The 23,084-nt window shown below is 43.7% G+C and overlaps 1 protein-coding gene across 1 annotated transcript; it reads right to left on the reverse strand.

Moving 5' to 3' along the window:
• Positions 1 to 2,569: 2,569 nt before the first annotated feature.
• Positions 2,570 to 3,646, reverse strand: LOC144504030 (C-C chemokine receptor type 4-like). The gene has a single exon (XM_078229188.1). The coding sequence runs from the start codon at positions 3,644 to 3,646 to the stop codon at positions 2,570 to 2,572; it is 1,077 nt and encodes a 358-aa protein (XP_078085314.1).
• Between the last annotated feature and the right edge of the window lie 19,438 nt (positions 3,647 to 23,084).

Below are 23,084 nucleotides of genomic sequence, written 5' to 3' on the forward strand. Positions count from 1 at the left end.
CTGGCTACTGACTACCATACAGCAGCCTCCGGAGAGGAGGCTGCTGTATGGTAGCCTCCTCTACCATATTTCCTGACAGATCTCAGTCTCCAAATCCAGGGAGAGAAAGAGACACAGAGAAGATTACCTCTCTCTCAAGATCCCAAGCAGCAACAGATTTGATTTCTGTGTATAAGCCTAGCTCCACCCAGTCGCATAATTTTCCCTATCAATTAACCTAATCAAGCCCTATTCTGAAAAAAACCCCAGAACAGCATTAGCCCAGATTAAAACAAACATTTTAGCAATTAAGATCAATTATGCTGCTGCAGTAACAACATGTATTGTCGGTTACAAACAAAGTGACACCGGTTAATAGAACTGACTGCTAAGACAAATTCTGCACAAGAAACATGACACAAATACATTTCTTAAATGCATAGTATCATCGCAACAGCTCCAGTGAAAACCACAGGAAAAGGGTAGTATCAGCCTGCATGACCAATGGAACAAAATTAAAGGCCATGTTAATTTTCAAATGTAAAACCTTGCTGAAAATTAAGTTCCCTGCAGGATATTTTGTACATATCCCATGACAATGGTTGGATGGAGGAGGATGTGGATTGATAATACGTGGAAAAGGTTGATCCAAAGAACGCAGTTTATTAATGTGAGACATACTGAAACCCCCATATAACCCACATTACAGTTATATCGGGGGGCTAAATGTTATAGTTCTTTGGATGTGTACCCCGACAAACCACTCAATGATCATAGTCATACCAAATGGTGGATGAAGAAAAATCCTTCACAAACAGTAGACGGGAATGTGTTGCCCCGCTTAATCTTTTGTGTGAATCTGTCACCAAACTGTTGTTATCAATGCACAAAGTGTATTGGTCAATGAGTGCGGAATACTCAGTTCACTGGAGAGGAAGATGGTTTGTTGCCCGGGGACTGATTCTGAAACCAATCAGAGTCAAATCTGATCCTGAGTGGGATCTTTATGATGGTGCCTTAGACAAAGTGACTTGGGGTGAATTCAATTTTCTCTTTCTGTTGGATGCCAAGTCAACGTATTTGGTGGTTTTTAAAATGTTACAATTTTGGATTAAACTATCTGTGCAAAAGTATTTCATTCATAAAAACATGGCACATTGATATAATTTATCAGTGTTTCTTTTTACAAGTTTACATACTCCAGCACTGATGGCTCCATTATATACACCACATATAAGTCAACCCCCGTTTTTGGATGGTTTTTCAAAGGTCGACTTATTGGCCACGATTTACTTTTAGGGAGGTGAGGGGGGAGGGTGGAAAAATGAAGGGTATGTGCTGGGATGAAGGACAGGAGACACTAAATGACATGGCAGTTGGTGTTGTAAGGCCAAAGGTAGCGATAAAGAGGCAAGTAAGGAAAGTAAAATGAGCCCGGAGGGGATGTCAATGGTAGGATGATGAACATCAGATACCAGAAAACAAGACTGAAAGAACAAAGCTGAAGACTAGCGGCTGCAAAGATCCAAAGGCAAATTGACGGGCAGAGTGAAGTTCTTGAACACAATGCTGACCTAATCGAAAGCTGAGCTGCTGTCTTCCTGAGTTTGCCTTGAGCTTCACTGGAGCAGAGCGAGGGCAGAGAGGTCTGCAGCACGACAGCAAAGCGGAGAAGTAAAACACCACGCCACCAGAAGGTCGGGGTCAATGCTTGCAGACTAAGCGGAGGTTTTCTGAAAAGCAGCCACCCAATTTGCACTCGGGTCTCCCCAGTGTAGAGGAGGCCACAGTGTGAGCTGCGAATACAGCACCGTAGATCTTTTTTTAAAAAACATGCAAATCAGTACGTCAACCTGAGAACGAGGAGAGAAGAGGTAAAAAGGCAGGTGTTAAATCTTCTGTCCTTACAGGGTAAGGTGCCAGTGGGAGAAGGGAACAGTCGTTGGGCAATGATAAAGGAATGGAGGGGGTTGCAATGGAACGCAATGGAAATGGTACTTTTGGAATGCTGGGAGAGGAGGGGGGGAGGGGTGGGGGGCAAGGGAGGGGAGGGGGGAGATGAGGGGGAGGGGAGGGAGCAGAGGGGAGGGGAGGGCAGGGAAGGGGAGGGGGGAGTGGAGGGGAGCCAAGGGGAGGGGAGGGGAAGAGGTTTTCTGTGGCATCTCTACGGTGGAGTTGGCGGTGGATAGAGACATGGGGCGGGATTTTACAGTTTCGGGACAAGTGAGATCGTAAAGTCCCGCCTGAGGTCAACGGACCTTCCCATTGTCCGCCCCTCGCCAACTCCGATTCCCGCAGCAGGCGGACCAGTAAAATTCCACCCATATAGTTTTACAGCACAAAAAGAGACCGTTTGGACCATCTAGCACCTGTCTATTTCCAGCACTTGGTCAATAGCATTGGCTCATTGAAATTGAATATTGTATTCATCAGCCAATGCAATCAGGCTACTTTTGAAATAAAGCATTGTTAAAAAAAAATCGACAACCCCATTACAGGTTTTGTTGATGATTTTAGTTTCAGACACAACATAAAAGGAGATTAGCTTTGAACAATTGTGCGAATTGTACAGAAGCAGCTGAATGCTGAACTACATAATCGTGGATGATGCATGGTCACCAGAGGATGGTGAACGGACAGAGGTAGTAAAATAACGTGAAGAAAACTTAAATTTGTCGCGTGCTTTATATTTAAGCAATGGAGACAGACAGCTGTGAAAAAGTCTGCGGAGGTACAATCTAAATCTTTCACTCAAAAATGCATAAATGACTGGGTTCAAACAGCAATGTACAAACGTGATGGATTCAGTGACTTGCTGGGCTATATTGAGACGTATGTGGAGTTGACAACCAGTTAAAACTTCCAGTTCTCTCAAAGACTCCAGGAACGTCGCTATATTGTGCGGTGCCCAAAATACAAAAAACACTACCACAACAGAAATTATTATTTTTAAGGCTTTATACTTCTTATAACTTTTGTTTTTCAGCAGAGTCTGAATTATTCTTGTATAACAGAAAACCATTACGGCCAATGGGACAAAAAAACCCAACACATTGTCTTTGAAAAGGATAAAAAGTTTCCAACTCGATGAGTTTTCTGATGGAAAGAAAGTGTGACAAACTCTTCTTCCGTCAATGCTGCCCGTTTTATTAAATATCATCGTGGGAAGAGAGGCGAACGTAGCTACACACCACATCACAGCACTCGAAATAATCCCGTTTCGAACTGTCCTAGCTCTGGATGAAGACACAGCGTGAACAATCGCAAGGTAACGGTCTATACTTATCAGGATTATGGACATTATGTCACCATAGTAGCCAAGCATATTAGCGACAATAACGATCTTGCAAAAGACATCTCCCCAGATCCATTCACCTTTGGCAAAATAAGCCCAGAAGGGGAGTGTTAGAACAAAAAGCAAATCACAAAATGCCAAATTTAAAAGATAAATGTTTGTCATATTCTTCAGCCGTTTGTATTTAATAAGAACACACATTACAAGCATGTTCCCTGGGAGCCCAAACACAAACGCTAGTGAGTAGAGCACTGGTAGGAACGTTTCACCAAAAATCTTTGCAGATTCCATGTCGCAAGGAGAGAAATAGTCTCCATAGTCGTAACTAAAGTCACTGTATGCGCTGAGCGGCATTTCAGTCCTGTTCATCATGAAACTCATATTGGAGTAAACTAGAAACAAACAAACACCAGTCAGTGAAGGTTATCACTGAATTAGTTCACAGTTGGATTTACAGAGCTAGGTTATAACTTGGTTCAAACTTCAATCAGTCCAAACTAGTAACAGTGCGAAACACCAAGATTATGTGATGTTTCAGTGCCTATTGGTCATAAAGACCAAAGCATCAAAAATGGAAAATTAATTAGATTCATTGCACCAAGAAATTACGTCAATGGATCCTTTAATATAAGGCAGCTCTCAACAAAAGTTAGGATTAAAACTACTTGCAAATAACGCTTACAATTACCTGGCTGAGAGAAAAGTAAGATTTCTCAATATCCACACGAATTACTGTCTCAGAACGGAACACTTCACAACATCACTTTTGAAGAGATAGCAGAGTGATTTGCTTTAAGATATTAATCAGAATACGTAGCATTTCCTGCCTCTGGGCTGCTCATTCTGATGTGGAGACAATCACCAGGCAAGACTGTTCTCTTCCTGTGGGGGAGCACTTCAGCAGTCACGGGCATTCAGCCTTGGATCTTCAGGTAAACGTTCTCCAAGGCGGCCTTCACGACACACGACAGCGCAGAGTCGCTGAGCAGAAACTGATAGCCAAGTTCCGCACACATGAGGACGGCCTAAACCGGGATGTTGGATTTATGTCACATTATCAATAACCCCCACAGCTTGCCTCCTGGGCTTGCAGAATCTCACTAGCTGTTCTGTCTGGAGACAATACACATCTCTTTAACCTGTGTTTAATGTTCCCTCCACCCACATTGTCTGTACCTTTAAGACCTGGCTGGCTGTAGGATTTGCATTCTAATCAGTATTCTGCAACTTGATTTTGTCTGTTTGCCCTGTTTGAGAGCACATTTCCACTCCATCTGACGAAGGAGCAGCACTCCGAAAGCTTATGGTATTTGCTACCAAATAAACCTGTTGCACTTTAACCTGGTGTTGTGAGACTTCTTACTGCTCATTCTGTCCAATCTTCACAAATGTTAATGTCAATGAGATCACAAGTTAAACATAGCTCTCGAATGAAGAGTGACAACCGGCTCCTGCGTCTCAGGCTATTATCACGCACCCCCGAGCTGAACAAATGTTAATTACATTTTACATTGAGAATTCCAAATGGACACGTTCATTCTGAATCTTCTGAGCTCCACATTTTTCTGCACACCAACCACTCCACCTTTTCCAATAAACCTTTCAAACCTCCTGGAGCAGAGTTTCTATGCATTCTCTCAATCTCTTGCAGTAGCTTCAATACAATCCCTACAGTGCAGAAGGAGGCCATTCAGCCCATCGAGTCTGCACCAACCACAGTCCCACCCAGGCCCTAATCCCCATAACCCCAGGTGCTTACCCTGCTAATCCCCCTGGCACTGAGGGCCAATCCACCCTAACCCGCACTTTGGACTGTGGGAGGAAACAGGAGCACCTGGAAGAAACCCATGCAGGCACGGGGAGAACGTGCAAAGTCCACACAGTATGGAACAGTACAAACCATTATTTTTCTCATGTTTACACCAGCTTTGAGACAGTTGGGTGAGGCCTGCATCAGGTGACAGTGTCGTCTTCCAAATGCTTGTTAATAAAAATGAGCTCTGCCTTGCTGAGGACATACCCAGCAATTATCGAGCAGTCAGTTTAACCCCAGCAGTGTGAAAGCTTCGAGAAACAATTATTCGGGGTAAAATTATTATCCAGCTGGAAAAATGTGGGTCAATTAGGAAGAGCCAACATGGATTTTTAAAGGGGAAATCGATGGAGTCTTTTGAAGAGATAACAGGGTAGTTTTTAATTCATTCATGGGACATGGGCGTCGCTGGCTGGCCAGAATTTATTGAGGTGTGATGTGGTTAACTCTGTTGATGTGGTGTACTTGGACTTTCAAAAGACATTCAATAGAGTGCAACACAACAGACTTGTGAGGCAAAGTTCATGGAGTAAAAAGGACAGTAACAATGTGGATACAAAACTGGCTGAATAATAGGAAACCATGAATAATCATAGAATCATAGAATCCCTACAGTACAAAAGGAGGCCATTCGGCCCATCGAGTCTGTACCGACCACAATCCCACCCAGGTCCTATTCCCGTAACCCTCATTTACCCTGCTAATCCCCCTGACACTGATTAATGGCTATTTCTCAGGCTGGAGTGAGGTACGGAGTGGAGTTCCCCAGAGGTTGGTATTTGCTTTTCCTGATATATGTTAATGATCTAGATCTTGGTGTGCAGGGGAGAATTTCAAAGCTTGTGGATGACACAACATTTGGAAGCATTGTAAACTCTGAAGAGAACAGTGTAGAGCTTCAAAAGGATATGGGCAAGTTGCTGGAATGGGTAGATAGGTGGCAGATGAAGTTCAATGCAGAGCAGTGTAAGGTGATTCATTTTGGTAGGAAGAACATCGACCAAGAACATAAAATAAGTGGTAAGATTCTTAAGGGGGGAAGGAACAGAGGGATCTGGGTGTATATGTGCATTGAAGGTAACAGGACAGGTGGAGAGAGCAGTTAATAAAGAATTCTGGGGCTTTATTAATAGGGGCACAGAGCATAAGAGCAAGGAGTATATGCCAAATTTATACTAGTTGGATCTCAGCTGGAATATTATATACAATTCTAGGTGTCACAGTATAGAAATGATGTCAACGCATTGGAGAGAGAGCAGAAGAGGTTTACAAGAATGGTTCCAGGGATGAGAAACTTCAGTTAAGTTGTGCGGGTTAGGTGGATTGGCCATGCTAAATTGCTCCTTAGTGTCAGGGAATGAGTGGGTTAATGTGTGGGGTTATGGGGATAGGGCTTGGGTGGGATTGTTGTCAGTGCAGGCCCGATGGGCCAAATGGCCTCTTTCTGTACTGTAGGGATTCTATGATTCTATAAGCTCTGAAGGTAGATCAAAGTGGTTGGGACTATTCTCCTCAGAAGGCTGAGAAGAGATTTGATAGAAGTATTCAAAATCATGAGGGGACTGGACAGAGTAGATGGGGAGAAACTGTTCCTGCTTGGAAGAGGTTTGAGAACTAGAATTAACAGATTTAAAGTGATTTGCCAAAGAAGCAAATGTGATGTGAGAAGAAACCTTTTCAGACGGCGAGTGGTTGAAGTCTGGGATACACTGGCTGGGAGTGTGGGGGAGGCAGGTTCAATTGAAGTATTCAGGAGGGCATTAGATGATTAGTTGAATAGAAAAAATGTGCAGGAGTACGGGGAAAAGGCAGGGGAATGACACTAAGTCATGATGTTTTTCAGAGAGCTGGTGCAGACATGATGGACCGAATGGCCTCCTTGTGTGCTGTAACAATTGTATGCGTTTCTGTGATTCTGATTCTCATCCAGGACCAACATTAAGTTCTTCTAAATGACAAGCTGGGCTTTCCTTAAGGATTCTCCCTGTCAACCATGTCACTTTGCAGAGAATCAGCAGAAACCCTGTTTGATTCCCAGCGATCCTCCTGCTTACACTGCTGATCAGTGAGAAATTCCAAGGATGTTCCCGGGGAAAGACGATGCTAAATTGTTGACCCAGAACCCACCTCTGGGCTACATCATATCTAGCCACTTCCAAACATTCGTACACAAACATTCCCAACCCTCTCTACTTGCACGTCTATAATTGTACCATTTCGCATTTTATTCCATCAGAGAGTTGGTGCTGATCCGATGGGCGAATGGCCTCTTCTGCACTGAAGGGATTTTATGATTCTATGATTCTTTGTGATGAGAGTGTGCAAGGGATTAAGGGAGTGTACCTCGTCATTATGAGAATACACTTGCGCTGTGTGGGTGAAATGTGGCCTCTCTTTTGGGCTGCCACCAAGCTGGAGGTGAGGCTTTAGAATCTTTAGTTAGAATGTTTAAGGGGTGGCGCAGTGGTTACACTGCTGCCTCACAGCACCAGGGAGCCAGGTTCGATTCCCGGCTTGGGTCACTGTCTGTGTGGAGTTTGCGCGTTGTCTGCGTGTGTTTCCTCTGGGTGCTCTGGTTTCCTCCCGCAATCCGAAAGACGTGTTGGTTAGGTGCATTGTCCCGAATAGGTGCCGGAGTGTGGCAACTAGGAGAATTTCACAGCAACTTCATTGCAAGCCTTACTTGCGACTAATAAATAAATAACTTTTAAGATATTAAAAGTGGGCTCAGTGGTTTCCAAGCTGTGTTGCAGATTTGGCAGATTCAAATAAATAATCAATTCTTGGACATGAGTAATGTAATAAATCTCGAGAATGAATTCTTCCACTCTGTGCATTCCTAATTCGAATGCTGGGGGCATGATTGCTCCAGGGATCCTGTCACTTTGAGTAGTTGCTGCCTCAGCACTCGTCCTCAGTTTGGTGAATGTCCTTCCCATTTGCTTCCACGAGCAAGGCACTGAGCCGGATTGGCCAACTCCCGCCTTGTTTCCTTTACACTGACTCTACCTGGAGCATTTCTATCTTTCCATTCTGAAGATTCCTTGCAGCAATACAGGAGGCATCATTGAACAAGAAGGAATCAACATACAGGTTTGATGTAACCACCTGGAATGTATCGTACAGATAGATGCCAGTTACCAGGATGTCTGTCGCTATGCATTATATTTAGAGTAAGAAGTCTCCCAACACCAGGTTAAAGTCCAACAGGTTTATTTGGAATCATGAGCTTTCAGAGCGCTGCTCCTTCATCAGGTGAGTGTATACACACCTGATGGGTGACTAGGTTTAATTTCTCAAGCAGTGATAACATCAGGTGAGTGTGTACTCACCTGATGAAGGGGCAGCACTCCGAAAGCTCGTGATTCCAAATAAACCTGTTGGACTTTAACCTGGTGTTGTGGAACTTCTTACTGTGCCCACCCCAGTGCAACGCTGGCATCTCCATCTCATTATATTTAATGCAGGCTACATTCCCATCATTATTTCAAGACAGCTCTGTCCTAGATGGGTGACTAAGTTTAATTTGTCAAGCAGTAATAACATGCCTGTGGAATCAACTAACAGCAAAAAAAATGTATAAGGGGAGACTGTGTGTTGGGTGCTGAGTTTCACCAATGGATCCCATAGAGCCCACCCAACATGGCAATCAGGAGTTCCAAATCATGCTTCTCGGTATAAAAAAGTGGATCTTGAGAAGCCATATCGGTGGAGAGAGATGTTTAGAGAGAGATGATCGTGTTACATGTTATCCACAATTTTGGAGCCTTCACTTCACTTCATGGTCTGAGAAGGATGGTGGGGCAGTACGGTGGCACAGTGGTTAGCACTGCTGCCTCACAGCGCTAGGGACCTGGGTTCGATTCCTGGCTGTGTGGCGTCTGCACGTTCTCCCTGTGTCTGCGTGGGTTTCCTCCGGGTGCTCCGGCTTCTTCCCACAGTCGAAAGACGTGCTGGTTAGGTGCATTGGCCATGCTAAATTCTCCCTCAGTGTACCCGAACAGGCACCGGAGTGTGGCGACTAGGGGATTTTCACAGTAGCTTCACTGCAGTGTTAATGTAAGCCTACTTGTGACACTAATAAATAAACTTTAGAAGACTGTTTAATTATTAAAGTTAAGCTTTCTCATCTTACTGGTTAATGACTGCTAGCGCTTTGCTTTTTATCTTTCTGATTTGGTACCTTTTGATTGGTTCATAAACTTTCTGAATCAGCACTTACAGTGTTCTTTCTTACCATGAGGTTAAATATCTGGAACCTGGTGTGATCTACAACTGGGGAGTCATTTCAAACAAGCAGACTCCATGAATCTTAGTGCAGATAAATTGTAAATGTAACAGCAGCTTCAGTTGAAGATTTCAAATGCTTATTACCTTCACGGTTTATCGAAGCAAAGGTGAATTAACAGAAGGGGAACTGGAGAGTAGGGCCAGTAAAACTCAGAGACAGCAGGCAGGATGTGGCTGCTGATCAAAGAGGGACTGAAGTGTATTAGTTTCATTGCAAGAAGTGCAACAGGTAAGGCAGACGAACTTAGAGCTTGGATTAGTACTTGGAACTCTTTATCATAGAATCATAGAAACCCTACAGTGCAGAAGGAGGCCATTCGGCCCATCGAGTCTGCACCGACCACAATCCCACCCAGGCCCTACCCCCACATATTTTACCTGCTAATCCCTCTAACCTACGCATTTTAGGATTCTAAGGGGCAATTTTTAACCTGGCCAATCAACCTAACCTGCACATCTTTGGACTGTGGGAGGAAACCGGAGCACCCGGAGGAAACCCACGCAGACACGAGGAGAATGTGCAAACTCCACACAGACAGTGACCCGAGCCGGGAATCGAACCCGGGACCCTGGAGCTGTGAAGCAGCAGTGCTAACCACTGCGCTACCGTGCCGCTCTGATGTTGTTGCTATTACAGAGACTTAGTTAAGGGAAGGACAGGGTTGGCAGCTTAACATTCCAGGAAACAGATGTTTCAGGTGGGATAGAGGGGGATGTAAAAGGGGTGGGGGAGTTGACTACTGGTTAAGGAGAATATCACAGCTGTACCGTGGGAGGACACCTCGGAGGGCTCATACAACGAGGCAATATGGGAAGAGCTCAGGAATAGGAAGGGTGTAGTCACAATGTTGAGGGTTTACTATAGGCCGTCCAACAGCCAGTGGGATATAGAGGAACAGATATGTAGGGAGATTTTGGCAAGGTGTAAAAATAACAGGGTTGTTGTGGTGGGAGATTTTAACTTCCCCTATATTGATGGGGACTCACTTAGTGCTAGGGGCGTGGATGGGGCAGAGTTTGTAGGGACGATCCAGAAGGGCTTCTTGAAGCTGTATGTAGATAGTCCAACTAGGGAAGGGGCCGTACTGGACCTGGTATTGGGGAATGAGCCCATCCAGGTGGTTGACACTTCAGTAGGGGAGCAGTTCGGGAACAGTGACCACAACTCAGTAAGCTTTAAGGTACTGATGGATAAAGATAAGTGTAGTCCTCGAGTGAAGGTGCTAAATTGGGGGAAGGCTAATTACAACAATATTAGGCAGGAACTGAAGAATGCAGATGGGAGCAGATGTTTGAGGGCAAATCCACATTTGGTATGTGGGAGGCTTTCAAGTGTAAGTTGATAGGGATTCAGGACCGGCACATTCCTGTGTGGATGAAGGATAAATATGACAAGTTTTGGGAACCTTGGATAATGAGAGATATTGTGAGCATAGTCAAAGAGAAAGAGGAAGCATTTGTCAAAGCTAGGAGGCTGGGAACACACGAAGCAAGTGTGGAATACAAGGAAAGTAGAAAGAAACTTAAGCAAGGAGTAAGGAGGGCTAAAAGGGGTCACGAAAAACCATTGGCCAGCAGGATTAAGGAAAATCCCAAGGTTTTTTATACATATATAAAGAGCAAGAGGATAGCCAGGGAGAGGGCTGGCCCACTCAAGGACAAGGGAGGGAATCTATGCGTGGAGCCAGAGGAAATGGGTGAGGTATTAAATGAGTACTTTGTGTCAGTATTCACCAAAGAGAAGGACTTGGTGGATGATGAGCCTGGGAAAGAATGTGTAGATAATTTGAGTCATGTTGAGATCAAAAAGGAGAAGGGTATTGGGGTTCTTGAGAAACATTAAGGTAGACAAGTCCCCAGGGCCTGATGGGATATACCCCAGAATACTGGAAGAAGCAAGAGAGAAAATTGCTGGGGCCTTGAGAGAAATCCTTGTATCCTCACTGGCTACAGGGGAGGTCACAGTAAGAAGTCTCACAACACCAGGTTAAAGTGCAACAGGTTTATTTGGTAGCAAATACCATAAGCTTTCGGAGCGCTGCTCCTTCGTCAGATGGAGTGGAAATGTGCTCTCAAACAGTGCACAGACACAGAAATCAAGTTACAGAATACTAATTAGGATGCGAATCCCTACAGCCAGCAAGGTCTTAAAGGTAGAGACAATGTGGGTGGAGGGAGCATCAAACACAGGTCAAAGAGATGTGTATTGTCTCCAGACAGAACAGCTAGTGAGAGTCTGCAAGATCAGGAGGCAAGCTGTGAGGGTTACTGATAATGTGACATAAATCCAACATCCCGGTTTAGGCCGTCCTCATGTGTGCGGAACTTGGCTATCAGTTTCTGCTCTGCACTGTCGTGTGTCGTGAAGGCCGCCTTGGAGAACGCTTACCTGAAGATCCAAGGCTGAATGCCCGTGACTGCTGAAGTGCTCCCCCACAGGAAGAGAACAGTCTTGCCTGGTGATTGTCGAGCGGTGTTCATTCATCCGTTGTCGTAGCGTCTGCATGGTTTCCCCAATGTACCATGCCTCGGGACATCCTTTCCTGCAGCGTATCAGGTAGACAACGTTGGCCGAGTTGCAAGAGTAGGTACCGTGTACCTGGTAGATGGTGTTCTCACGTGAGATGATGGCATCCGTGTTGATGATCCGGCACATCTTGCAGAGGTTGCTGTGGCAGGGTTGTGTGGTGTCGTGGTCACTGTTCTCCTGAAGGCTGGGTAGTTTGCTGCGAAAAATGGTCTGTTTGAGGTTGCGTGATTGTTTGAAGGCAAGAAGTGGGGGTGTGGGGATGGCCTTGGCGAGAACATCACGAACATCTCGCCAAGGCCATCCCCACACCCCCACTTCTTGCCTTCAAACAACCACACAGTACTTTACACCATACAGTACCTTATACCACACAGTACTTTACACCACACAGTACTTTATACCACACAGTACTTTACACCATACAGTACTTTATACCACACAGTAATTTACACCACACAGTACTTTATACCACACAGTACTTTACACCACACAGTACTTTATACCACACAGTACTTTATACCATACAGTACTTTATACCATACAGTACTTTATACCACACAGTAATTTACACCATGCAATACTTTACACCACACAGTAATTTACACCACACAGTACTTTATACCACACAGTACTTTACACCATACAGTACTTTATACCACACAGTACTTTATACCATACAGTACTTTATACCATACAGTACTTTACACCACACAGTACTTTATACCACACAGTACTTTATACCACACAGTACTTTATACCATACAGTACTTTATACCATACAGTACTTTATACCACGCAGTACTTTACATCACACAGTACTTTATACCACACAGTAATTTACACCACACAGTACTTTATACCACATAGTAATTTACACCATGCAGTACTTTACACCACACAGTACTTTACACCACACAGTACATTATACCACACAGTAATTTACACCATACAGTACTTTATACCACGCAGTACTTTACGCCACACAGTACTTTACACCACACAGTACTTTACACCACACAGTACTTTATACCACGCAGTACTTTACACCACACAGTACATTATACCACACAGTAATTTACACCATACAGTACTTTATACCACGCAGTACTTTACGCCACACAGTACTTTACACCACACAGTACTTTACACCACACAGTACTTTATACCACGCAGTACTTTACACCACACAGTACTTTACACCACACAGTAATTTATACCACGCAGTACTTTACACCACACAGTACTTTACACCACACAGTACTTTATACCACGCAGTACTTTACACCACACAGTACTTTACACCACACAGTACTTTATACCACGCAGTACTTTACACCACACAGTACTTTATACCACACAGTAATTTACACCATACAGTACTTTACACCATACAGTACTTTACACCACACAGTACTTTATACCACACAGTAATTTATACCACACAGTACTTTACACCACACAGTACTTTACACCACACAGTACTTTATACCACACAGTACTTTACACCACACAGTACTTTACACCACACAGTACTTTACACCACACAGTACTTTACACCACACAGTACTTTATACCACACAGTAATTTATACCACACAGTACTTTATACCACGCAGTACTTTACACCACACAGTACTTTATACCACACAATACTTTATACCATACAGTACTTTATACCACACAGTACTTTACACCACACAGTACTTTACACCATACAGTACTTTATACCACACAGTAATTTACACCACACAGTACTTTATACCACGCAGTACTTTACACCACACAGTACTTTACACCACACAGTACTTTATACCACGCAGTACTTTACACCACACAGTACTTTATACCACACAATACTTTATACCATACAGTACTTTATACCACACAGTACTTTACACCACACAGTACTTTACACCATACAGTACTTTATACCACACAGTAATTTACACCACACAGTACTTTATACCACACAGCACTTTACACCATACAGTACTTTACACCATACAGTACTTTATACCACACAGTAATTTACACCACACAGTACTTTATACCACGCAGTACTTTACACCATATAGTACTTTATACCATACAGTACTTTACACCACACAGTACTTTATACCATACAGTACTTTATACCACACAATAATTTACACCACACAGTAATTTACACCACACAGTACTTTATACCACACAGTAATTTACACCACACAGTACTTTATACCATACAGTACTTTATACCACACAGTAATTTACACCATGCAGTACTTTATACCACACAGTAATTTACACCATGCAGTACTTTACACCACACAGTACTTTATACCATACAGTACTTTATACCACACAATAATTTACACCACACAGTACTTTACACCACACAGTACTTTACACCACACAGTACTTTATACCACACAGTAATTTACACCACACAGTACTTTATACCACGCAGTACTTTACACCACACAGTACTTTATACCACACAATACTTTATACCATACAGTACTTTATACCACACAGTACTTTATACCACACAGTACTTTACACCACACAGTACTTTACACCATACAGTACTTTACACCATACAGTACTTTATACCACACAGTAATTTACACCACACAGTACTTTATACCACACAGTACTTTATACCACACAGTACTTTACACCATACAGTACTTTACACCATACAGTACTTTATAACACACAGTACTTTATACCACACAGTACTTTATACCACACAGTAATTTACACCACACAGTACTTTATACCACGCAGTACTTTACACCATATAGTACTTTATGCCATACAGTACTTTACACCACACAGTACTTTACACCACACAGTACTTTATACCACACAGTAATTTACACCACACAGCACTTTATACCACACAGTAATTTACACCACACAGCACTTTATACCACACAGTAATTTACACCACACAGTACTTTATACCACACAGTACTTTATACCACACAGTACTTTACACCATACAGTACTTTACACCATACAGTACTTTATACCACACAGTACTTTACACCATACAGTACTTTACACCACACAGTACTTTATACCACACAGTACTTTACACCACACAGTACTTTATACCACACAGTACTTTATACCACACAGTACTTTATACCACACAGTACTTTATACCACACAGTAATTTACACCACACAGTACTTTATACCACGCAGTACTTTACACCATACAGTACTTTACACCATACAGTACTTTATACCACACAGTACTTTATACCACACAGTACTTTATACCACACAGTAATTTACACCACACAGTACTTTATACCACGCAGTACTTTACACCATATAGTACTTTATGCCATACAGTACTTTACACCACACAGTACTTTACACCACACAGTACTTTATACCACACAGTAATTTACACCACACAGCACTTTATACCACACAGTAATTTACACCACACAGCACTTTATACCACACAGTAATTTACACCACACAGTACTTTATACCACACAGTACTTTATACCACACAGTACTTTACACCATACAGTACTTTACACCATACAGTACTTTATACCACACAGTACTTTACACCATACAGTACTTTACACCACACAGTACTTTATACCACACAGTACTTTACACCACACAGTACTTTATACCACACAGTACTTTATACCACACAGTACTTTACACCACACAGTACTTTATACCACACAGTACTTTATACCACACAGTACTTTATACCACACAGTACTTTATACCACACAGTAATTTACACCACACAGTACTTTATACCACGCAGTACTTTACACCATATAGTACTTTATACCATACAGTACTTTACACCACACAGTACTTTACACCACACAGTACTTTATACCACACAGTACTTTATACCACACAGTACTTTATACCATTCAGTACTTTATACCACACAGTAATTTACACCACACAGTACTTTATACCACACAGTAATTTACACCACACAGTACTTTATACCACACAGTAATTTACACCACACAGTAATTTACACCACACAGTAATTTACACCACACAGTACTTTACACCACACAGTACTTTATACCACGCAGTACTTTATACCATACAGTACTTTATACCATACAGTACTTTACACCATACGGTACTTTACACCACACAGTACTTTATACCACACAGTACTTTACACCACACAGTACTTTATACCATACAGTACTTTATACCATACAGTACTTTACACCATACGGTACTTTACACCACACAGTACTTTATACCACACAGTACTTTATACCACACAGTACTTTACACCACACAGTACTTTATACCACACAGTACTTTACACCACGCAGTACTTTACACCACACAGTACTTTACACCACACAGTACTTTATACCACACAGTACTTTACACCACACAGTACTTTACACCACACAGTACTTTACACCACACAGTACTTTACACCACACAGTACTTTATACCACACAGTACTTTACACCACACAGTACTTTACACCACACAGTACTTTATACCACACAGTACTTTATACCACACAGTACTTTACACCACACAGTACTTTATACCACACAGTACTTTACACCATACAGTACTTTATACCACACAGTACTTTATACCACACAGTACTTTACACCATACAGTACTTTATACCATACGGTACTTTACACCATACAGTACTTTACACCATACAGTACTTTACAAAATTCCTGTTGAAAGTCCAAAACCGCGTGACCTTCATCACTCTCTTTTTCATTCTCTTTTAGTGCCTCAATATAAATGTTCTACTGACAAGGGAAATGTGTGTTGGATTCTGTGGGCCCACACAGGCTCATCTTCGAACACAAGGTGTGAAATCAGATTAAAAATGACCAAGGTATAAAACTCCCCCTCCCCCAAGCGTGTGACAGAAATAGACAGAGTGAAAGCTTCTTACCGCCAGCTAATTGTTTCACCGCCTGAACCTGCACCAACGGTGCACTGATGAGCAATCATATTGCCTGTGAGAGCCAACACCTTCTTCCTTAACGAAACCCGACGATATCGTCACTCCTTTCTGACACACACCTAAACTATGGCAAGCTCCCATCACTGAATTTCACATTAACTACACCTCTCCAATGCCCCTCTGGCACCTTCTACCCTGTTGACTACACCATTTTGTTCTGTCCATTTTGCCTCGCTTTTTAAAATGTTTTATTCTCTATTAACCAGTAAGCTCCACCCCAAGTTTCTGCTCCAGACAGCCTCGCTGCATTTCCCCTCAGTCTTTCCAAAGTGACTCACCACCTTCACAAATTTCAACCTCACTCTCAGCACACATTTTCCCTGTCGATTCTGGTTTTGCTGCCCTCATGTTGTCTCTTAGCCTCTCTCACTGTAGAATCTTTCCGACCCAAATTCACAGCCACCCCTGCTATCTCATGGTGGCCCTTCTATTCTCGTCAGCTCCATCACAGACAAGGCCAGCGCCAATCATTCCCTTGTCACCCTCACAGCACATTCCATTTCCAGCCCTATCGCCTCCTCTGTCCGCCTCTTGATAAACCCCACAACCCCACAACCCCCCCACCCTCCAAAACAGCACTCTGAATCTCCCAGCTGTCTCACTTTGAGGACCCCATCTGGCACAAGATTTCCGTAGCTATTCATTTGCTCAGGGAGTCTGGGGTGCACTTGTACAAGGAACACAAAAAGCTAGCTTGCAGATAGAGCAAGCAATTCAGGAATCAAATGGTACATTGGCCTTTATTGCAAGGGGATTGGAGGACATGGCTGAAATTCTCCAGCCGTTTACCCCCCGCCATCGCTACAAGCGAGGACGGAGAATTTGACACTCAGCCAAATCTCCGTTCACTGCAGCAGGTCCAGAGAATCCTGCTGTCGTGAATGGCCTGAAAATTCCCCTCCAAGAACAAATAAATCCATATATATTTGTATGGGGCTTTGGTGAGACCTCACCCTGTCAATATAGCATGCACGTTATCCCTTTTCCTTATCTTCGCCCTCTTTAAGAAAGCGCATTGCACTGAGCAAAGTCCAATTATCATAGAGAGTCATAGAGGTTTACAGCACGGAAACAAGCCCTTCGGACCAACTTGTCCATGCCGCCCAGTTGTTATCACTAAGCTAGTCCCAGTTGCCCACGTTTGGCCCATATCCCTCTATACCCATCTTACCTATTTAACTGTCTGAATGCTTTTTAAAAGACAAAATTTTACCTTCTACTACTGCCTCTGGCAGCTTGTTCCAGACATACACCACCCTCTGTGTGAAAATATTGCCCCTCTGGACCCTTTTGTACCTCTGCCCTCTCTCCTTGGTTGGTAACCAACATATCGAGGGAGGCAGCTACTGGTCATCAGGACACTTTGGTGCACCAGGGAACAAGCACACACTCAGACTCCCGACAGGCACAACCAGTATTCAGATCTAAACACCAGAAGATAAAAGCCCACCCCCAGTATATCTGAGACACTGCCTATGAAATACATTGTCAATTTAGTCTTAATTATTTTTCATTATAATGCTGGGTGTCGTACAGACGCTTACCATGAATACGACAGGCAACCTATAGAGTCTTAGAGGTACACGGCGCAGAAAAAGGCCCTTCGGCCTATCGTGTGTGCCAGTTGAAGACAAGCCACTTAACTATTCTAACTGTACTCTTCACACACAGATTAAAAATACCAAAACTTTATCCTAACTTTTATCCTTAAAATATCTCAGCTGAAGACCCGTTCTCCAGAACAAGCGGCATGTCACACATGTCCACCTAAACTGTTCCAGTACAGCGACAACACTGCTTCTGTCTGACAATGTGGAAAATTACCCAGTATGCCCCGGCCACAAAAAAACAGGGCAAATCCAACCTGGCTAATTATCACCCTGTTTGGTCTAACTGTCAGCAAAGTGATGAAGAAATCACCAATGGTGCTGTCAAGCCACAAATAACCTGTTCATTGATTCTCAGTTTGGGTTCTGCCTGGAATATTCAACTCCAAAACCCATTACAGCCTTGCTGCACACAAGGGCAGGAAGAGATACATTGAAGAGATGAGGTTAGAGTGATTTCTTGATATCAAGACAACATTCAATCAAAGAACCCAGAATACAACCAAAGACAATGTAGATCATCAATACTTCGTCAATGGCCTTCCCTCAATCAGAAGACCAGAAGCAGGGCTGTTTGCTGATCATTGCACAGGAATTGCAATCCGTCCCTGCATGCAGCAAGACCCCGAAATATTTAGGGATGGGCTGATGTACAAGTAACATTTGCCACACTCAAATTCCTTGGAATGAGCATCTCTTTAACAATGTCTTTAACAATCTCCCTTTTACATTCAATGGTATTGCTAACACTGAAACCCCCACCATCAACATCCACTCAGTTGTCACGACTAAAGCCTGCCAGAAACTGGGAATTCTGCGGAGAACCTCTCACCTCCTGACTTCCCAAAGCCTCTCCACCATCTATAAGGAATAAATTCCATTTGCCTGGATTGGCACAACAGCAAAAAAAAACTCCAGATGTTCAACACCATCCAGGACCAAGCAGCTTGCTTATCTGACACCACACTCACCACCTTAAACATTCACTCCCTTCACCGCTGGACACATTTCCGTTGAAATGTGTGCCAACTACAAGTTCCCAGTCAGCAACTTGGCAAGATTCCTTCAACACTACCTCCAGAATTCCCGCCATCCAGAAGCACAAGAGGAGTAAGTGCTTGGAGACACCATCAGATCCAAATTCCACACAAGATGGCTTGGATATTTTTATTGCTGTTTCTTCATCATTGATCGGTCAAAATCCTGGAACTCCTGACCCAATAACACTGTAGGAGTATCTTCACAACGCGGACTGAAGAGATTCAAGAGGGAGCCTCACCGCTACTATCTGCGGGTAACCAGGGCTGGGCAATAAATGTCGCCCTTGATAGCGACACCCATATCCCAATGATGGTTTGAAAAAACTGAGCACTTGAGCAGGAAGAAAGAGTCAAGACTTTAGCTCGGATAGCATTTACAGACTGACGTGAGGAATTGTGTGTGGCCATTAATCAGCTGTACATTGAGGGAGTTGAAATCCTCTTTATTATTTCACAGTAATTTCACAGTAACTTCGTTGCAGCGTTAATGTAAGCCTTACTTGTGACTAGTAAATAAACTTTTTTAAAAAACTTTACTTTCTTAAACATTTCAGGTTGACGATATCCACTCTATTCCTTCTACCAACCACCTTAAATCTGTGCCACATTGTAACTGACCACTCCTCAGGGGAAACAAGTCTTCCCCGTCTACTCTATCTCGACCCCTCATAATTTTGTACACCTCAATCAAGTCATCCCCTCAGCCTCCTCTGCCCTAAGAAACATAATCCTCACCTATCTAACCTATCCTCATCGCTGCATTTCAAGCACTGGCAACATTCTTGTAAATTTCTTTTCTACTCTCTCTGGCACTATTATGTCCTCCATGTAATATGGTGACCAGAACGGTATACAAAATTCTAGCTGTGGCCTAACCAGCGTTTTATACAGTTCCAGTATTACATCCCTGCTTTTGTGATCTATACCTTGTTCCATACCAGTAAGAGAAAGCATTCCATATGCCTTTTTTGCCACCTTATCTATCTGTCCTGACACCTTCAGGGACCTATGGCTCCTACCTTCCCAATGCTGAGGATAATGTAACATGTATCAGACATAAGTGAGACCTTGTTCTGGTGTCAGCACCATCGACTTGGTCTGAATTGTGTTTAGATGGAGCTATGAGCTTCATTGCATCGGTCTATCAGTTGTAAATGAGTTCACTCCACTGGGGCTCCAATAAATAGCCCTGATCCGCAGGAATCACTCATCCATTCAGCCTCCTCGTTCTAAGATTGGAATTTAATGCAAAATTCCAAGGCAGGATTCATGGCGGGAGGAGGCATGGAATATTCCGGGAGTGGGCGAATTGAGAGAGGAGTTAAGTGGCCCACAGGAAGTCAGTGAGACAGCAAGCCAGCATGAATGCAGCAGGAGGATGTGGTAAACCACTGTTAGCTTATTGCCTGTGTGTGTGGGACATGCCTGGACACGTCCCTGCCGGCCCTGCCTGGGACTCCTCCCCCCCTGGTCCAGGTATAAAGGTGACTGCTCCCCACCCCCCTGCCTCAGTCTCTGGACCAGTTCATCAGCATGGGTGTGCTCCAAGTCTTTTGTGAATAAAAGCCTATTTGTTCTTGCATACAAACTAGCCTTTGCTTGATTGATGGTGCATCAAAGGACAATTACGTTTGTTAAATATGTTGTTGGGAGAGCGTGTATTGAATGCAATTAGATGCAACTTTTGGGGTTAATTGAGTGATGAGCTGGGATCAAGGGCTGACAGATCCCTGACCAGTGAAGGTTATTGAAATAGGGGTGGAATTTTCCTGTCCCGCCCGCCATGGGAATCGCAGTGGGCGGGGCAGGACCATGCAAAGGTCCATTGACCTCGGATGGGATTTTCCAGTCTTGGGGCGAGCATGGCTGGAAAATCCCACCAGAAGTGTCTCTCCAAGGCCAGCCATTTTGCAGCTGCCTATCACAAGAGGGCAGAAGGAGTTTACAATATAGGACGTACACCAACACATCAAATCCAAGGCAGCAGCTAATGAAAGGTTTAAAATCAAAGCCCTGTACTCAATATTGTGCGACATATGAATGGTGGAGTAACCTCACTGAGGGAGGCACCTTTATCGTAGGGGGAGGGGTGGAAAAAGGGCCAAGTAATTGGATGGGGCGCGTTCCTCACCTCTCCTAATTGGCTGGTCGCTAGGTAATGGTGGACCACTGGAGAATTGCAAGCAGCTCTGGAATCCGCCTGAGTTCCGGGAACGCTGGCGGAATCCGAGTTTCATGAATGAAATTCCACCCTGTGGCAGAATGAGCTGGTGCTAAATTAAGGCCATCATCACTGGGGTGGCACAGTGGCACAGTGGTTAGCACTGTTGCCTCACAGCGCCGGGGACCCGGGTTCAATTCCCGGCTTGGTGACTGCCTGTGCGGAGTTTGCACGTTCTCCACATGTCTGCATGGGTTTCCTCCATGTGCTCCGGTTTTCTCCCACAGTACAAAGATATGCGGGTTGGGTGGATTGGCCACGCTAGTCAGGGGGACTAGCTGAGGGTAAATGCATGGGGTTATGGGGGTAGGGCCTGGGTGGGATTGTGGTCAGTGCAGATTCGATGGGCCGAATGGCCTCCTTCTGCATTGAACGATTCTATGATTCCATGATTCACCGAGTCCAGTGTATCCATTTTCCCAAGGCTGTGCTTCGGAGACCTTCTGCAGGGCCAGGAAGTGCATTGCTTTCCAAAGGGAAAAGGCCACTTTAGGTGCCAAGTGTGCAATCAATGACACTTTGTATACATGGCGAATCTGTCAGCTCCTGTCAATGTTGCATTAACTCTTGGAGAAGTGATGGAAATGGCAAACAATTCAAAGTACCCGCTTTCTTTGAGCTACAGGAAACCAAAAAACAAGGAGATAAACGATTGAGAGAACACCGAACATGAGTGATTAAAGGATAACCTTATTGGTTGGTGTAATAAATGTACACAGAGGAGCCAATTAATGAAAAGATTGAAAGAATGGTCAGCAGTGTGAGCCGTTAATAAAACCGTTCCTCAAAGGACTTAAAACAAATACATCATGAGTTCTTATCTGTGACACCTACACCACATGGACTGCAGCGGTTCAAGAAGATAGCTAACCACAACCTTCTCACGGGCAATTAAGGATGGACAATAAATGCTGGCTTTGCCACTGACACTCAATCCCATGAAAGAGTAAAAAATGGAGAATGGTTTTTACTGTGTCACCGGGCCATCCTATAATCATCCTATAAATCATAGAAGGAGGGATGGTGGGGAGATGCCGGTGTTGGACTGGGGTGGGCACAGTAAGAAGTCTCGCAACAGCAGGTTAAAGTCCAAACCTGTTGGACCTGGTGTTGTGACACTTCTTACTAGAAGAAGGGAGGTTAACTTACGGTTGATCCATCCATTGGTTTCACATGCCACCAGCACTGAGCACCTTTAAAAGAGGGAGCTCAGAAATGCAATTCCCAAAATGCAATGAGCAAGCAATTTATGGATTTCTTACATATTAAGCAATAGGTTATTCCAGCTGTTGCCCTTCCGTTA

The sequence above is a fragment of the Mustelus asterias genome, chromosome 2 (assembly GCF_964213995.1).
Source record: "Mustelus asterias chromosome 2, sMusAst1.hap1.1, whole genome shotgun sequence".
Classification (NCBI taxonomy): Eukaryota; Metazoa; Chordata; class Chondrichthyes; order Carcharhiniformes; family Triakidae; genus Mustelus; species Mustelus asterias.

Bases quoted from the DNA above. Each gene is read 5' to 3' on its own strand.
- LOC144504030 (XM_078229188.1), bottom strand. From the start codon at position 3,646: ATGATGAACAGGACTGAAATGCCGCTCAGCGCATACAGTGACTTTAGT.